At 39.8% G+C, this 18,048-nt stretch overlaps 1 protein-coding gene and 1 long non-coding RNA gene across 2 annotated transcripts in view; one reads left to right on the top strand and one right to left on the bottom strand.

The window, feature by feature from the left end:
* Window positions 1-18,048, bottom strand: part of ATP13A5 (ATPase 13A5) — a 95,137-nt gene that overhangs the window by 26,416 nt on the left and 50,673 nt on the right. Inside the window, exons 18-24 of the mRNA XM_030932141.1 lie at window positions 14,056-14,180; window positions 13,118-13,278; window positions 10,853-10,978; window positions 9,674-9,753; window positions 6,000-6,042; window positions 4,225-4,334; window positions 58-154 (exon numbers count right to left, since the gene is read on the bottom strand). Coding sequence (XP_030788001.1) covers window positions 58-154; window positions 4,225-4,334; window positions 6,000-6,042; window positions 9,674-9,753; window positions 10,853-10,978; window positions 13,118-13,278; window positions 14,056-14,180 — 742 coding nt within the window. The remainder of the gene's footprint in view (window positions 1-57; window positions 155-4,224; window positions 4,335-5,999; window positions 6,043-9,673; window positions 9,754-10,852; window positions 10,979-13,117; window positions 13,279-14,055; window positions 14,181-18,048) is intronic.
* On the top strand, window positions 10,533-18,019 carry LOC115898229. The gene is made up of 3 exons (XR_004057924.1): window positions 10,533-10,620; window positions 13,129-13,305; window positions 17,589-18,019. It is a non-coding gene; the product is annotated as an uncharacterized LOC115898229 (long non-coding RNA).

Genomic DNA, 18,048 nt, shown 5'->3' with positions numbered 1-18,048 from the left:
TAATAAATTAGGGACATAAATGCAATTAGAACTGAGACAAAATGATTTGGTTCATACCCAATAGAGCAGTAATGCACTGATAAACTGGATTATGCCATACATGGTCAAGTATTTAAATACTCCAAAGGAGGAAACCAGAGCAGCTCGGCCTTCTCTGTTTAAAAAGAAATAAAAATAAAAATTGGTTATATATGATAGATGTCTCCCAACTTCTTTTATATTTAAAAGGAGTTATATTTTTAGTAGCCTGTTGACATACATTCACTTAATCATGAATTCATCCTCTCATTTATTTAATCACTCATTCATTCATTCTCTCCTTTAATCATTACCTTACTCATCGGTTCATTTACTTTTTATTTAGGGCTTATGAAGTACCAGCATTATGCTAACAGTCATAGAGGATATAAAATGAATCAGGCACACTCCTCATTTTCAACAAGATTTCAGTGAAGTGAGAAGATTACTATGTGTATTATAAACACAATACAACATTATGATAAGGTGCAAAATGTCAAGCGTTGACTTGCTTGTGAGTCATTACATCTTAACAATACATGCTTCCTGGGAACTGCACTGTGTGTGCTTTAGAGGTCCTTGCAGACACAAAGCTAAAGGATAGGTGCTTTGACATTTTAGGAAGTGTGAATGTGACTCTAATATTTGAGATGAAATGGGTAACGTTGGCTTTGATATTGCAGGAAGACCCCAGGGTAATAATCTGAGTGGGCCATAAAGATCAAGAGATCAAGACAACAGTAAAAAAATGCAGCTTAAAAAGTAGATATTTCTCCTTTAAAAAAATTCAGTCTTAGCTGTTAATGCAGTACCAGGTTTTCTGAATGGTGGATTATGAAAGGTTAAAAGAAAACAAGGTGAGGTAGCAGCACGTGATGCCAGAGTGGGACCTCAGCAAACCAGCTCTCCTTCAAGCCTCCTCTGGTCAGGGCAGAAGCAATCCACATGGGATGTGACCCACATCCACTTCATTTCTAGTCCCCAGTAACATGGACACCTGCTCCGCTCAAAGATGTGGTCAACGGAACAGGGACATGAAAAGAAGAACCTAAAAGCCAAACTACTAACCACTTTGTCTCAGGCAAAATGAGAAGGCAAGGGTGGAAGAGAGGCCAGGATATTTTGGGAAGATATTTTCTACCAAGCTGTGAGGTGCTGTCGTGTTTTCAACACCGAGGATGGAGCAGAAGACAAGCTGAGAAGGGGCAAGCATGTGAAGTATGGATCGTTTTCCCAAGTCTGATATAAACATTGTGATTTCATTGTTTTTTTTCTGCAATCGTGCATAGTTCCAGGAAAATTAAGACACTCAGATTCAAAGGAAAATACAAGATACCATTCTAAGTAAAGGATAAATGAGCCTCCAAAATTACTGCTATTCCTAATGACTGTGAATTGTAAGTAGCTCATGCATTTATCTGTGCATTCTACAAACATTCACTGAATGCTCTGATGTACCCAGCATGGTGCTAGGCATAATGCTTGATACAAAAATGGCTAAGACACAGTCTTTGCCCTAAAGGACTTGAACTATAGCAACAAGTAAATCATGTTTCAAAAGACAAAGATGAAAATCTGTGGATTTGAACCTATGCATCTAAAACTGTATCTCATTGCCTCTCTGCAGTGCTTTCTCAGGAATAAGTATGCATCAAGGATAGAAAAAGTAAAACGAGCCTAACAGAGCTAAACCATATCTAATTTTTATGAATCTATGAAATATAAAAGCAAGGAGTTTCTACCCTGGAGTCTTACTGAGCCATCTGCCACTGGAGAAATTTTACATCCTGACTTGTTTTCCGTAACAGTATACTGCACTCATAAATGCACTGGGCCACATGCATGAGGAGAAGCATCTGAAGTTCAAATGCCACTGCATGTTGAATGGATCAAGTAGGCACTTTGCACTACTATCCAGGAGCTCAAACTCTCTGCAAGGCCTCCACATCTGGTTCTCTAGCTTAACCACCGCAATTCCCATCGAGAAGTCTTCTAGCCCAGTTGCGCCAACTGGCCCCTGCATTCTCCAGTTACAACACTATGTCTAAACATGGCTGCTGCATTTTCCCCACCTGGAATTCCTTCCCACCTCCTTTCTGTTTGCATAAGTCTTACCCATTTTTCAAGTTGCAACTCCCCTACTGAAACCTTCCCTCCTGGCTTGAGTTCTCACACTCAACTGCCAGAACATTTGCTGTATTGTTTGGACATTAATTGATTTCAAGAAAATTTATTGAGCACCTCCCATGCATCAGACATTGTATATATATATATATAATTTTGTGTGTGTATAAAACATGCCTGATGCTTGAGAGACACTCAATAAGTAATGTATATATTTGTATGTGTGTGTGTATATATATGTATGAATATTACACATATGCATATATGTAATGTTGGCTTTGATATTGCGGGAAGACCCTAGGGTAATAATCTGAGTGGGCCATAAAGATCAAGAGATCAAGATGACAGTAAATTATATATAAGTATGTATATTACACATATACATACTATATATATATATATACACACACACACAATTTTTGCTGGAATGTAAGTTCTCCAGGGGCAAGACTCTCTCATTCTTTACATTTCCAAGCACATTTGTAAAGAGCTCCATGAGTTGTATTGATGATGAAAAACATAAAATAAGGTGAGGGTTCTGAGTACTATCATTGTGTAGTCACCATGACACAAACCAAGGTTAAGACACTAGAGATAGTAACCAAAGTGCTTAGAGAGACTCTGCAAAATAAATCAGTAAAACATAATGCTTGTTTGGTTATGGGTGAAGAAGAGGAAGGAGTTAAATGTGCTCTAAGGGTGTGAAGCTCAATGGCGGACTCTAAGGAGTAAATTGTTCTTAGAAGCAGGGAAAGTGGGGGTTGGGAAGAGGAGCTGCTTTGGAGGGAAGTGATCATGTTTGAGGGTATGAAAGGACACAGGTCTAGACACCCAGTGTTCAGGGTGTTGTGTAAAGCTGTCTTGCCGGTATGCAGCCAGCCAAGGGCATGGAATTTTAGACCTGCTACCTTTAGGTCAGTGATTCCTGCCAGTGACCTGTTTATTCTGATGCACCAAAGGCCATGCTGGGGAACTTCATAGTTGTCTTTTTTGTATGAATCTTAAAATCCGGCAATGGCTTTCAGATCACTGCCCAGGAAAATGCCCAAGTGCTACAGGAAACAATAGAGAAAAACCCTAAGTGCTACAGGAAACAATAGAGAAATCAGATTTCTGAATAAAACATAAAACTGGGTGTTTTGTTCTTAACTACATTGAAAATATTAGTAGACATGAGATCAGAAATGAGAGTGGAGTGGAGGTGAGGGAAGCATACTGTGAAAAGGAATGTCTCTTATGCTTTCCTGTATGAGTCCATTTTTACACTGCCGTAAAGATTACTACCTGAGACAGGGCAATTTATAATTGGCTCACAATTCCACATGGCTGGGAGAGCCTCAGGAAACTTACAATGGTGGCGGAAGGTGAAGGAGAAGTGAGCACCTTCTTCACAAGAGAACAAGAGAGAGAAAGCACAGAGGGAAACTGCCACTTTAAAAATCATCGCATCTCATGAGGACTCCCTCACTATCATGAGAACAGCATTGGGGAAACTGCCCCCATGATCCAGTCACCTCCCACCAGGCACCAGGTTGGGAACCACAACTCCAGATGAGATTTGGGTGGGAACACAAAGCCAAACCATATCACTTCCCCTTCCCTGACACTGTCAATCAACTGTAACATCTTTTATGTAAAATATATTGGATATTGGATATTTGCTAATTTGCATTTTGGAGACATGTAATAGCATTCAGGGAAGCTATCTAATGAAGTATTTCCTTTCTGCTTCCTCATCCATCCAAAATTCCTGAGAATTTGGATGTCACAGGAAGCATCCAACATACCAAATAGAGGAGAGAAAAGGTAAGAAATACAACTAGTTTTAAAACATCAAGTCAAGCTTTCAACTGTTTACATGATACCCACCTATCCTTTAAGGCTCAGCAAAAGTCACTTTTCTGTGGCTTTTACCAGCACTTGAGTAACACCAATGGCCCCCTTCATTAGTTCTCCAGTAGCCCTTCACCCATACCTCTGTTGCAGCATTTATCACTTTAGGTTTAGTTGAATTCTGTCTGTCTCCAGAGCCAGACAATGGGCCCACTGATTGTAGGGGTGGAAAAGGAAAAAATGACTTACCTGATGAGATGAGGCACACATTTGATGTTGGCTGTTTTAGAGGTAAAAGGGGATGCCACAGATGCTTCCTGCTCTGACAATGAAATGCCTGCATGAGCCACTTTCAAAGCCTGGAATGATAAGCCCATGTCTCACCCATGACTTTTCAGGCTAGGCTTTACCTCCCGAAACACCAAGAGACTGTTCTTCACCTCATGAAGGTATAACACTGTACTCTTTCATCTTTGGGTCTCTGTTTATGCTGTCCCTCCACCTGGAGTGCCCTCTCTCCCCTGATCCACAAAGTCACTAACTAAACAATGACCCAGAGGTAGAAAAGTGGTGTGTGTACATGCATGTGTGTGTACATGTGAGCGTGTGCGTACAAGGGCCCTGCCTGTGGGGAGTATAGATGTGAAAAGGAGATGGAAGCCCTCATTCAAAAAGTCAATTAAAAAGATGACAGAATTTGGATGGACGTTGGTTGTGGACCTTCACCATTTCAGTTCTTGTACCTGGTGAGAATCTTCATGAACAAAGGTGAAAGATAGAATCCCCACCTTGTCCTAGTCCGATCCTACAAGAATTGTGCGGGCATAAAATGAACTTTTATATATCTGTAGTTCCATAGAACTACAGGGTACCTGGCACCATGAGCAGTACGTACTGGATTCATGTTTAATAAATATTAGGACATTTTCTTCTTCCTCTTTTATCTCTATTTCGTATCTCTATTATATACTTTAGGACCATCTGCTTTATGTTAGGGTTAGTTTTATTCATGATTCTTTCTTCATCACACAATGAACTCTTTAGGAGGCAGAGACTATGTCCCTTTTAGCATTTGATTTTTTTGTTTTATTCTAAACTCCACATAATTAATGTGAAAGGATACACATTCTAGATTTGAAAGAACAGACTAAAAATTAGCTTTTTCTCATGAAACATAAAGCAAAAAACATCTTAATAAATCTCTAACTATAAACATAGTTTTCACAGAAATTTGGAAATAACATTTAAGAGAGAAATAAAACAAATACCAAGATCTTAAATCTCTAATAAGCTTTGGAAATACAAAGAAATCTTCCTCACTTCTTGTCCCATAAATCAGCTACTGAAATATTTCCTTATGCACATAATCTTGAAGGTAGACTATTTGTTTCCTTCATGTCTTTAAAACTCAGAATATAAAACGTTCACTGCCCTTCTACTGCATATTAAAAATAATTTGCTGAGAATCATTTTATTTAGCTTTTTCTATAGCATAAAAAAACTAAATAGTTTGGTCTAGGATTTTACCGAGTGAAAGAGTTCTGGATGAAGAAAACTTTTAAAAACCACAGAATGAAAGTTTGGCAGGAATAAATATAATTTACATATAATTCAAAACTTTAATCATCAGTTTCAAACTTGTTTTTACTGAGTCTTTATCAGTTACGTGACCTTGAGGGGGGAAAAGAAATCACGTCCCTGAGAAATCATTTCATTACTGATAACAGGAAAGATTGAAAGCAGCTAGACTTATAAAGTTCCATCTTTGGAGCCTGAAATATAGGAATCTAAGTAGCCTTCCTTTGTGTTTATTATTCTAGGAGTTTCCAGAAAGCATCGGAAGTATCTCGTCTCCCTTTACTGCCCTCCACTTCCAACCCACACCCAGGCAGAGGTGGATGTAAACAGCAAAATAATCAAACGGTTGCTGGTGGAAGGATGAGAGACAAACCCCAGGAGAGCCTGAGGTCCTCCAGAGGGATATTAGTGAGCGGCTTGCCTGAGCAAAAGCCATTTGTACTCACCCCACAATCGTTAGCTCCATCTCCACACATGCCCACATAATAACTGCAGGAGACAGGAGAAGAAGGATTAGTAGGTAAGAAAAATGAACAGCTCACTTGAATATTTTCCATCATAACTAAGTCACATGTGATTTGTGTGGATGTGTGTGTCCCCTGAACACACCTGGAATCAGGCTGAAGAAAAATGGTTTGGAGAGACATATTCCCAGAGGGAAGAGGCCATTGCATTATTTAAGTTGCTTCAACCAATCACACTGAAATGGTAGTGATATAACCAAGGACGTCGGCAAAACAGTGATCACACACTTTAAAAGAAGTCCTGCTTGATGATACGCACCAAGCCCAAGCTTAAGAGTGTGTAGCCATGAGCAGAGCGCTTCCCACACAACCTAACGCAGAGATCATAATTCAATCCAGTTGCATTTTAGTGACTGACTATTGTTGGGTATTTACAGTTCAGATACCAGGATGAGAAATTTCAAAAATAGTTTAATAGATATAACTAGAGACATATGCTCATATTTTTGATGCATCTCAGGTGAAAATGAGATGTTTTCCATCTATATCAGTTTGGTGTGCAAGCATAATACAAATAGAAGAGTGAAAATTAATATGGCTGCCAAAGAAAAGGAGTTTCTGATGTAAGACACTGCCTGGCTTCTATTATAAGTAATACATTGTAAGTATTGATAAATGACAATATTCTTAAAGACTTAGCTGCATTTTTCTAAAAGCAGAATTATAAAATCAATAAGGAGAAAAAAATAAAGTTTTCTTAGAATTTCCTTATTATTAATGCGTAAGAAATAACCACTTTTATAGGTCAAAAATAGTTAAATGTGGCTGGGCGCAGTGGCTCACACCTGTAATCCCAGCACTTTGGGAGGCTGAGGCGGGTGGATCTCGAGGTCAGGAGTTTGAGACCAGCCTGGCCAACACAGTGAAACCCCATCTCTACTAAAGATCGAAAAAATTAGCTGGGCATGGTGGCACCTGTAATCCCAGCTACTTGGGAGGCTGAGGCAGGAGGATTGTTTGAACTCAGGAAGTGGAGGCTTCAGTGAGCCGATATTGCACCATTGCACTCTAGCTTGGGCAAAAAAGCGGGACTCTATCTCAAAAAAAAAAAGTCAAATGTAGGCATACCCCTATGTGAACATCCAATATTGGGTTGTGTAGATGAAAATAATCATGCTATATATGTTCATGTCATGACTACCCACAATTGTTGAAAAATGGCTCCTTTTTTCAGGCTTAAAGCACACATCTAGCCTCTATATCACATCAGGAATCTTACATCTTTTAGTGTTCCCTGAATTCAGAAAGAATGCAGACAGCCTTGTGCACACTGCCAATGACAAAGGCATGAGGAGGAAGATTGGGATGTTGAGAAGACTGCTCATTCTGAGACAGTATGTGTCTTCCTGAATGGATTTTTTAAGGGGAATATGGCTTTTCAAAATTAGGCATTTTAGTTGGCAAAATTTCTCAGGCATTTGAAAAAGGTAAAATTACTTTCTTCAGCAATATCATGTAATAATCATGTGAATGAAATAGTCATTTCACTTACCCAGCCTCAGGCATTCTGGAAGTTAATAGGCAGTTTTTGAGACTACCCTATGGGTAACAAAATCTAACAGTAAAATGCTGTCTCCTGATTTCACCAACTACTCACCAGCCATCATCTAAAGATTCACTACGCTATGTTCCTTTTCACTTCCTAGACTCTGCAGCCCCAAACTGTTACATTCCCAGCAAGCAATAGGTAGATCTGGTCTCAAGAAGTACCATTTCACTATAATGTAACTTGGTCATCTTTATTTTTAAAGGGGGTAATAAAGGACTTTCTCTTGACTACTGGGGCCAGATAAAGAGAAAATACTATTTCACCTCTTGCTAAGAGGACCAGAAATTATTCACATATCTTCTGATGGACCAACTTAAAATAATTCCAGGGTATAACTCACCTACTTCCCCATTTTTCTGATTCTAAGCTATACAACCTGCCTCACTCTTTCTGCTACATCCAAGCAGGGGAGGGTTTCTCTAAGATATGTGCCCTATGAACCACAGAACAAACACTGTCTGGGATAGGCAACTTCTAATGACCCTCAGTGAACCCCAGCTCCTAGCATCCATGCCCTGTGTAATCCACTCCCCTGGAAGTGGGCTGGATCTAGTGACTTGCTCCTAAGGAAGGGAATGCAGCAAAGGTGGTAAGATGTCACCTCTGCGACTGGTATATAAAAAACAGCAACATCTGGCCGGGGGCGGTGGCTCAAGCCTGTAATCCCAGCACTTTGGGAGGCCGAGACGGGCGGATCACGAGGTCAGGAGATCGAGACCATCCTGGCTAACACCGTGAAACCCCATCTGTACTAAAAAATACAAAAAACTAGCCGGGCGAGGTGGCGGCGCCTGTAGTCCCAGCTACTCGGGAGGCTGAGGCAGGAGAATGGCGTAAACCCGGGAGGCGGAGCTTGCAGTGAGCTGAGATCCGGCCACAGCACTCCAGCCTGGGCGATAGAGCGAGACTCCGCCTCCAAAAAAAAAAAAAACAGCAACATCCGTCTTGTGTGCTCTCTCTGTCTCTGGTTCTTCTTGCTTGCTTAATCTTTTAGAAGTCAACTATCACACCATGAGCTTCCTTTTGAAATGGTCCCTGTCACAAGGAACTGAGGTTGGCTTCTGTCCGCTAGCCAGTGAAAAACTGAGGTTCGGTCCAATCGCTCATGAGGCACTGAGCCTTCAACAACATGTGAGTGAGGCTGGCGAGAGATTTTTTTCCCCTCAAGCACTGATTGACTGTAGTCACGGCCAAGACCTGGTTACATCTCCTAGAGATAGCCTGAGCCAGAAGACTCAGCTAAGCCACACCTGAATTTTTTTTTTTTAATCCTCTTTTTTTAACTTTTATTTTAGGTTTGGGGAACATGTGCAGGTTTGTTATACGAGGGAACTCATGTCACGGAGGTGTGTGTTACAGATTATTTCATCACTCAGGAATTAAGCCCAGTCAGTACCCAGTAGTTGTTTTTCCCGCTCCTCTGCCTCTTCCCACCCTCTACTCTCAAGTAGATCCCAGTATCTGTGTTTTTCTTGTGTCCATGTGTTCTCATCATTTAGCTTCCACTTATAAGTGAAAACACATAGTATTTCATTTTCTGTTTCTGCATGAGTTTGCTAAGGATAATAGCCTCCATTTCCATCTGTGTTCCTGCAAAAGTCATACTCTCATTCATTTTTATGGCTGCACTGTATTCCATGGTGTATACGTACCGCATTTTCTTTATGCAGTCTGTCATTGGTGGGCATTTATGTTGATTCCCGTGTTTTTGCTATTGTGAATAGTGCTGCAATGAACAGTCATGTGCCTGTGTCTCTATGGTAGAATGATTTATATTCCTCTGGGTATATACCCAGCATTGGGATTGCTGGTTCAAATGGTAGTTCTGTTTTAGCTCTTTGAGGAATTTCCATACTGCTTTCTACAATGGTTGAACTAATTTACACTCCCACCGATAGTGTATAAGTGTTCCCTTTTCTCTGCAATCTTGCCAACATTTGTTATTTGTGACTTTTTAATAATAGCCATTCTGACCCACACCTGAATTATTGACCCATAGGTAGCACTAGTTAATGAGCATACTCGTCTTTCATGCCATGACACCTACTTTAATTTCTGAAATTCTTCAATAAGGCTTGATTTCTGCCCAGGAGACATTCTTGCAAAAACTGTTCCATTCACCAGAATCTAAAAAGAAAAAACAACCATTGCAATATGATTGGGAAGAAGAAAACTTTTAAAAATAAAAGAACAGCCCTGAAAAATCACTCCTGGTTACTAATTTAATACAGCATTGGATGGTATGTCATTAGACCAATACCGGGAAGGGAAATAAGGAGATTTAACGCTTTAATATTGAAATTTCACTTAAAGTCCTCCATCACAACTCCATTACTTTTTTTCCCAGACCATTTTTCCAAGATGGGGTGACCACTAATCAATAATACTATGGTAACTAAGAAGCAGCAGAGCATATGGAATAAAAATGCTTGAGGAAACACAGTTCTTTCCTAATAGACACCATCTCCATAATCATAGCATAGACAGGAAAGGCTGGAAGCTGAGAAACAAGGCTCTGTTCTCAGCTGTGCCAGCTAGTTGTGCACACCTTAGACAAGCAAATTAACCTCTCTGAGTCTCAGCTTTCCCTGAACTGAACTAAGAGCTTTCTAGAAGCCTTTGGGGTCTAGATTCTGGGGTCTTTGACTGCTAGGATGACAGAATTTTTAAGACACTGCTAACAGATAGTTGCTGCCCTCCCCTTATGCTCCATTAATCTCCCCCATATTGACAGTGCAACCCTGCATAGCACTATTTTAAAACAGGACACACAGAGGACAAGATAACAAATGACTCTGAAAATAAACCATGGGGCCTTTGTTTCCTCTTGCTGTAATTTAAGAATCCAGACAGGAAGGGGAATAGAGCTTATCCTGACATGAGCTGGTAGGTTTCACAGAGAAGCTGGCCCTCAAAACAAGCAGCGTATCTGGAACTCCGCCGTTCTCCTGGATGGGGAGGGAAAGAAGGAGGAAGGCTGAACTGGCCACAGGGGTGAGAGAAAGTACCAGAACTCAAACTTGGAATGGGAGGCCGTGGGTCTGCCTGGGACCAGGAAGGCATAAAAAGGGCCAGAAAACTTCTTCAGGGACAGTACTCCTTTGGGGGTGTTTATTCTCTAATAGTGAGGCAACCTCAGTGATCACTGTTTTCAATACTCTCCTCCTCCTTTCGCAATCGCTAATTTGAGGAGCAAAACAAAACACTTCATTTCTTCAGTACTTACTTTTGGAAGCAAGCTGGTGAAATGTTCAAATACCACTTGGTATGATTTCCCACTCATTGCAAAATGGTAACAGCTTCCTCTGTCCCCACGAGGGGTTGAACTGTTTCCAGTGTACACGCCGGTTTCCTAAAATCAAAAGGGCATCATTTCTACATTAACTCTTAAGGAGTGTCTCTGCTTTCTTATGCTTTATTGAAGGAAGAGTTTTCATATTGCCTAACAGTGTGAAGGTCAGCAACAAAATAAGGTGAATTTGCCTACAGCACTTCAACCCATAGGAAGAAAACACTCCAAACATTCCCCCCAAGATTACGTAAACATACGATACTTTGACAGTATGGTACTCTGGGTCCTGTCTTGGGAGATAATATGCATGATGTCAGTCTACTGAAGAAATCTAACTATTCCTAGGTCCCAATTAGTTATTACAAGGAAGAATAGGAAAATTCTTCCCTCTTCTTCCTTCTCCTCCTCATGCAACCTTATATTTTCTAAGATCTCTTACCGTTCACTTATTCAAAAATCACTCTCATTGTCTTCACTGTAAAGCAGGCACTCTTTCTTCAGTGCCTAACTCCTTTTAGGACCCAGCCTCTGACCTTTGTTATGACCCTACCTCAACAGGTAACCCTTTCTATCATGGTTCCCCAGATTCTCTTCCATACTCTACATCCCACTGCACCAGGAGTAATCCTTTTCCAAAACCCTTTCCCTCCTACCTTTCACCTGTCACAATATTTCTCTGGCTTGATTCTAGCCCTACCTGGCTCTCAGTTAGGGAGAAGGCATCTGATGAATGCCTGTGCATTCATTATATCAATAATCAATCATGGTTTTTCATGCAACATTTCTCAGAGAGCCTTCCATTTGTGTTTAGGACTCTAAATTCAAATATTGCAGGAGGTGAGAAAATTTTACTCATCAGATGACTTCATCTCAGGGAAAGCATTGTATTTGAAATAAAAAAAATTTGCTATGCTGAACTGGGAGGTAAGATGACACACCCCTCCCTTTCTATCCCCAGTTGCAAAATAACCAACAAAAGACATGTTCTAAAGCATCCCTCCTGAGACAGGGGCAGGAATTCCTTTTGCTTGAACTGGGAATGTGGGGAGAGGAAGTATGGTGGAGGAACCCAGGGAGGAGGAAGGCCTGAAACTGTGATACAATTTCTCCTGGTGGGAACCAAAATTTCAGTAGAGGCATTCAATTCATGAAAGTAGTATGAGCGGACTCTCAGTTACAATTCACAAAGGGCCTGGGTTACAGCATGCAGTGAAATTCAGGCAGCATGCACTGATGTAGAAGCAAGTAGGTTCACAAGGAAATAAGCACCAGAAATCTGCTGAGAGCAGAGAGAGAGCTGTCATCTTTCGCAGCCCATGCAATTAGAGGTTGAAGCAAGTTAACCCACCTCTTCCCAGGGTAGGGGCAGGGCCATTCTGTATAGCTGTGCAGTTTGTGTACTGCACAAAGACTCCTGACTGCACAAAGGCCCACTCTATACTTAACAATCCAAAAGGCTGGTTAGCCTGCAGGAAGGCAGCATTTTTGTAATTCATCACCTGTAGGGCCATATCTTTGAATTCACACAAAAGCATGGGTGTTACCTTTAGTGATGGAATGTGAGGCTACAACCCATTGTCGTCGTATGAAAAAGCTATTCTGTCACAAGAGCATAGGGAGATTTCTATCTAGAGAAGCCCAGCCTCTGTTAGCTTCATGTCACAGGTATATGAATATATACCTATGGTATATATAGGTATATGGATATACAATCCAAACGCCCACGGATCTGCGTGGAATCAAATAGGCCTAACAAGTCTGCTTTCCTGCTCTGCAACTCACCAGTTTTTGTGTTGGGCAAGCTTACTGCTCTGAGCCTCAGTTTTCTCATTTGTAAAATTAATGGTTTGCCCAATTGCATAGGGTTGTTTTAATGACCAAGTGGAAAATATGAGTGTAAATCAGTAGTTCTCAGCCATGACTGCACACTGGAATCGCTGGGAAAAGCACCCGATGCTAGCTCCTACCCCAGGGGTTCTGGTTTAATTGGTGCAGCCTGCACTGGAAGCTTAGAAACTCCCCCAGGTGATTTTCACAGGCAACCAGAGCTGGTGGAAATGCTTTGCAAACTGTCAGACTCTGGACAGATGTGAGGGATTATTACTGAGATGACTCCTGGAGTTGAGAGAAGGCTGAGCAGTGCCAGGATTGTATTCCATCAGTCTAGACCCACGGAGGGGCCTTCTAACATTTGCTCACTGTCTTCCCAGGTCCAGTCTCTTGGTTCTCCACCAGCTGCCAGGTCACAGAGGCAGGAACAAATTCTTCTGGTTCATTGGCTTCAACAATGATCACTTGGCTGCCTGGAGGGATCATTTCAGAATTCTTTGCAACAGTAATGGCTGTTTGAAGGTTGTCACCTAGAAGACAAAGAAACTTTGCTTTCTGTATGTACAAACCTCTCTTCAGCAACAAGAACTGAGGTCGCCCTTTTCCACTCTGCTTAGTGTTCTTTGGGGGCATTTACTGCTTTCTGCCTTATTTTATCTTCCTCTCTGCTGTAGACTGCCCCTCATGGGCAAACACTATATTCCCATCTCCTTCTCACAATATTCAGCATCATATCCTGTCCATGTGTATTTCAAAACCTGTGTGAATTAATAAAGAAATACTTAAGCATTTATGACTAATCCTCAGAAGTCAGACTACTGTAAGTGGTGAATATAGCATTATCTCAGCCTGATAGCATAAAACCATCCATGGGGTCTGGAAACCAACTAAGCAAAGAACACACAGGGTCAGGCTGTGCTTGGGTTTGATGATTATACACCATGCCTGGCCCTACTGCCCTAGAGGACCATCAACCAGAGGCTCAATCCTCTGTGCAGAGGGATCATTGGGTTTCTTGATGAGAACACGCCCATTCTTGCTCATTTACTGTGAGCCTAGAGGCACTGCACAGATCCTGGCTAGGAGGGGTCATCATTAGACAAAAGAGAATGAGATACAGTCCCTACCTCCAAAGCTTCTGGTCCTGTCGGGGCAGCTGTACATGTTTTCAGGTAAGGGACTACAGGGTAACAAATTCAACAACAAAACATTTTTCTCTGTCTCTGACACATGAACTCAGCTCACACATCTTGTTCTTATGCCTGGGATACAATCAACTTGCCAGGCACCTAGAAACAAATATATACCTGTAATCATCACAGTCCTGATACGAGCCTCGCACAGTTCCTTCAAGACCGGTTTGGTTTCTTTTTTCAAACGATTCTCCATGATGAGAAGTCCCAGAAATGTTAACTCTGACTCCACTTTTTCTCTTTGTATTCAGGAGAAAATCAATATTAAAGTATATCTATGTAGACTCAATAGTTCAATTTATTTCTTCTTTCAAAAATTTCTTTATAAGTCTTATTAATGTAATACAGGCACATTTAAAAATCAAAACAAACTTAAAAGCTTATAATGAAAACCAACAGTCTGTGTCTCCACACCATCTCACCCCTCTCCTAGAGGCAACCACTTCTAAATCTGTTTTTTCCAGTTTCCAACTCTATTTTTAAAAGCAATGTGCTTATCTTCCAACTCTTCTATTGGTTTTTAAATATGTTAATCCAATATACTTTATTTTTTAATTTATCATAGCTTTCTCTTTTTTGAGTCTGCAACCGTTTCAGTTTATTTGGCATTTGTTAAGTGCATTCTGCATACATACAAGACACGATAGTAGTAGTTGAATCCGGTGTCATTCATCTTAGTCTCCATCTGTCACCTTGAATAGTATTTATTGGCATCACACAGGGCTCTGAACAGTTTTCAGAATTTGAAAGTGGCTTATAGTCCAACTGGGTTCCATTAGTTATATAGGAACTTTCCTCTGAAATGGAATGATTCTAGGGTGGCTTTTTAAAACGTAAATCTGGGGGCCAAGAACTCTTTTTTGTTCTTTGTTCATTTTTCTGTGCACCATGGTGTTAAGATTACAGGGAGATAGATTTAAACAATATGCATACAGCTATGAAGCCATTACTATAATCAAGGTAATAAACATATCCATCACCTCAAAAAGTTTCCTTCTGCCCTGTTTTATATGTATGTGTGCATGTGTGTTAAAATCACTTCTCTAGAAGGTATTCATCTTGCATAACTGAAACTTTATACCCATTAATGACAACTTCCTATTTCTCTCTCCCGCTAGCCCTTGGTAATCACCATTCTACTCTCTACTCTCTACTTCTATGAATATGTCTATTTCAGATGCTTCAGATAAGTAGGATCACACAGTATTAGGCCTTCTGTGACTGGTTTATTTCACTTAGTGTGATGTCTTTCAGTTTCATTCATTCAGTTTCATTCATGTCTCATATGGCAAGATTTTCTCCTTTTCTAAGGCTTAATAATATTCCATTATATGTACATATTACATTTTTAAAATCCATTCATCCACTGATGAACATTTAGGTTGTTTCCATATCTTGACTATTATAAATAATGCTGCAATGAACATAAAGGTGAAGATATCTTTTTTTGAGATCCCAGTGTCAGTTCTTTTGGATATATACTCAGAAGTGGGATTTTGGATCATTGGATCATACGGTCATTCTATTTTTAATTTTTTAAAGAATCTCCACATTGTTTTCCATAGCAGCTGTACCATTTTACAATGGTTCCAATTTCTCTATATCCTTGTCAACACATGTTTTCTTTTCAAATAGCCATCCTTACAGGTATCAGGTGATATTTCATTGTGGTTTTGATTTGCATTTCCCTAATGCCTAGTAAAGTTGAGCACTTTTTCATATATCTGTTGGCCATTTGTATGTCTTTGTAGAAATGTCTATTTAGGGCCTTTGTTCATTTTTAAATTGGGTTATTTATTGATTTTTGCTATTGAATTGTGTCTTCTGTACATTTTGGATATTAATTTCTTATCAGATATACGGTTTGCAGAGATTTTCTGCCATTTTATAGGTTGCTGTTTCACTGTTATTTCCTTTGCCGTGCAAAGCTTTTCAGTGTGATATCCACCAGCAAAAGAATGAAACTGGACCCTTATCTTATACCATACGTAAAAATCAACTCAAAATGGATTAAACACTTAAACACAAGACCTGAAACTGTGAGACTACTAGAGGAAAACATAGGGAGAAATCTTCTTGACATTGGTCTCGGCAATGATTTCATGGCTATGACACCAAATGCACAGGCAACAAAAGCAAAAACAGACAAATGTTCTTTGTTTCTATTTTGTGATGCTTCTTCTCATTCAGTACTTTAGGCACTTGGCTGCTTCTTCCCCTACAACCTTCCCAGCAGTACTTGCATTAAAGCCTTTGTACCTACCATTTGTATTCCCTGCAATGCTCTTCCTCTGGATATCTGCACGTCTTTCTCTCTTATTTTACTAGATGTCTGTTAAAATGTTGCTCCTCTGAGGACTTTGCTGATTGCCCAAGCAAAATGACATTCTCTGTCTTTTTTAAAAAGTCCTCTTAACTTACTTTATACTTTCCCCCTCAGGTCATTTAAGAACCACTAGTGGGACAATATTTTATGGGTTTATTTTATAATCTATTTCCCCAACTAGAATATAAGATTCGTGAGGGCAGGATTTTATTTTATTCACTTCTGAATAAATTCTGAATTCCTTGACCATCTGACACACAGTTAAGTTCAATACAAATCTGCTAAACCAGTGAAGGGGCGAGCCTTGATGAAGTATTCCTCCTGTTGTTTCAGTTTGGGGTGACCTTTTAAGTCATCTCAAAAAACTTTTCTACTTCCCCATTTTGACTCCAATTTTTAAGAAGTTTTAAATTTTTCTAGTTGGAAAACTTTTCTAAATAGAATTTGATTCTAAGAAAAATCAAAACCCTATCCTTTTATTCTGTTTGAAAATAGTAACTAAATTCTGAGAAGTATAATAGGCTCCTGATATTCCCTGAAAAAACCTGGAATGGTTGGAATTCTAGCACATTTTATCTTCATTTTCTTATTTTGTTATATTTATAATAATGTCTATCCTACTAGTGGTTCTCATATGAGAACAGCACAGCTGCATTTGTATGTGACAGCTGGGTGATGGCTACACTCCATCTCTAGCTACATAGATCTTTTCTTCACACATGTCCTTAACGTGGATTATTCAAATTTGTGTTTAAAAAATTACAAATCCTATGTGGTCTGGACCTTTATGTTTGCTCAAGAACAGCTAACACCTGGAATGTTAAATCTGAGAATGTCATTCATATATTTCAAAATGAGCTTTGTGATCCTGTTTCAAATATTAAAATGTCATGGCTGAAAGCCTCCTTGGAGATCATCCAGTTGCATATTTTATAGATGGTGAAACAAGCACAGAATAAGGAAGGGACTATGTTTACTAATTAACTTAGAGTCAATGGACTTAGGTTGCAAATAATAATGTTAAACCAAGGATATCAGTATCTTACATAAAGGGGCTAGCTGTATATAAATAAGCATTTATCAGCAACACAAATCCAATGTAAGAAATAAATAGATTGTCTGCTATTCAATTTTCCACAGTATTTTTTTACTCCTTTGTCATAGATAATTTAAAAATAGCCTTTAAAAACTGAAGAACTTTGAAAGAAAAAATAATTTATAAATTATCCTCTAATGAGGACAACTTATCCCTGTAAGGTAATTAAGAATACTGAATTTTATTTCTCATAAGTAATTCAATTTGCACTTGTTACCTTCACAGATACGAAGGAGGTGTTGTAGTATTGAGCACTGAAATAAAACATGTCTAAAGGATTCTGAAAATCTTCCAAAGCGCCAACTGTCTCCCTCTCTCAACCCCTCTGTGTATGGGACGCCCAAGTCAATTGGTCACATAATGCTCTGAGGTTGAAGGAGCGTTGGTGGTTTTGATGGGATTGGCGCTGAGACTAAAGTTGGCATAACATAGTGCCAAACAGAGATAACACACTGGTATCTTGGAGTCAGAAGCTCTCAAGTACCATCCTTGTTCTGCCACCAACCAGCATTGTGACCTGAGCAAGTCGTCTCCAGTATCACCTACAATTGTCCATCTCTGAATCAGGGGACTGTACAAGATTAATTCTCTGTCTCCCAGAGACTTCAAGGTGGTGAGAACTGTCCATCTGTTCATCTCCAGGACTCACACTTCACGCACACAAAGCCTGCTCTAGTGTCCTTTT

This window comes from Rhinopithecus roxellana, chromosome 1 (genome assembly GCF_007565055.1).
Source record: "Rhinopithecus roxellana isolate Shanxi Qingling chromosome 1, ASM756505v1, whole genome shotgun sequence".
Classification (NCBI taxonomy): Eukaryota; Metazoa; Chordata; class Mammalia; order Primates; family Cercopithecidae; genus Rhinopithecus; species Rhinopithecus roxellana.
The sequence above is the reverse complement of the archived record's forward strand: the minus strand, read 5'-3'. Positions and strand labels throughout refer to the sequence as shown.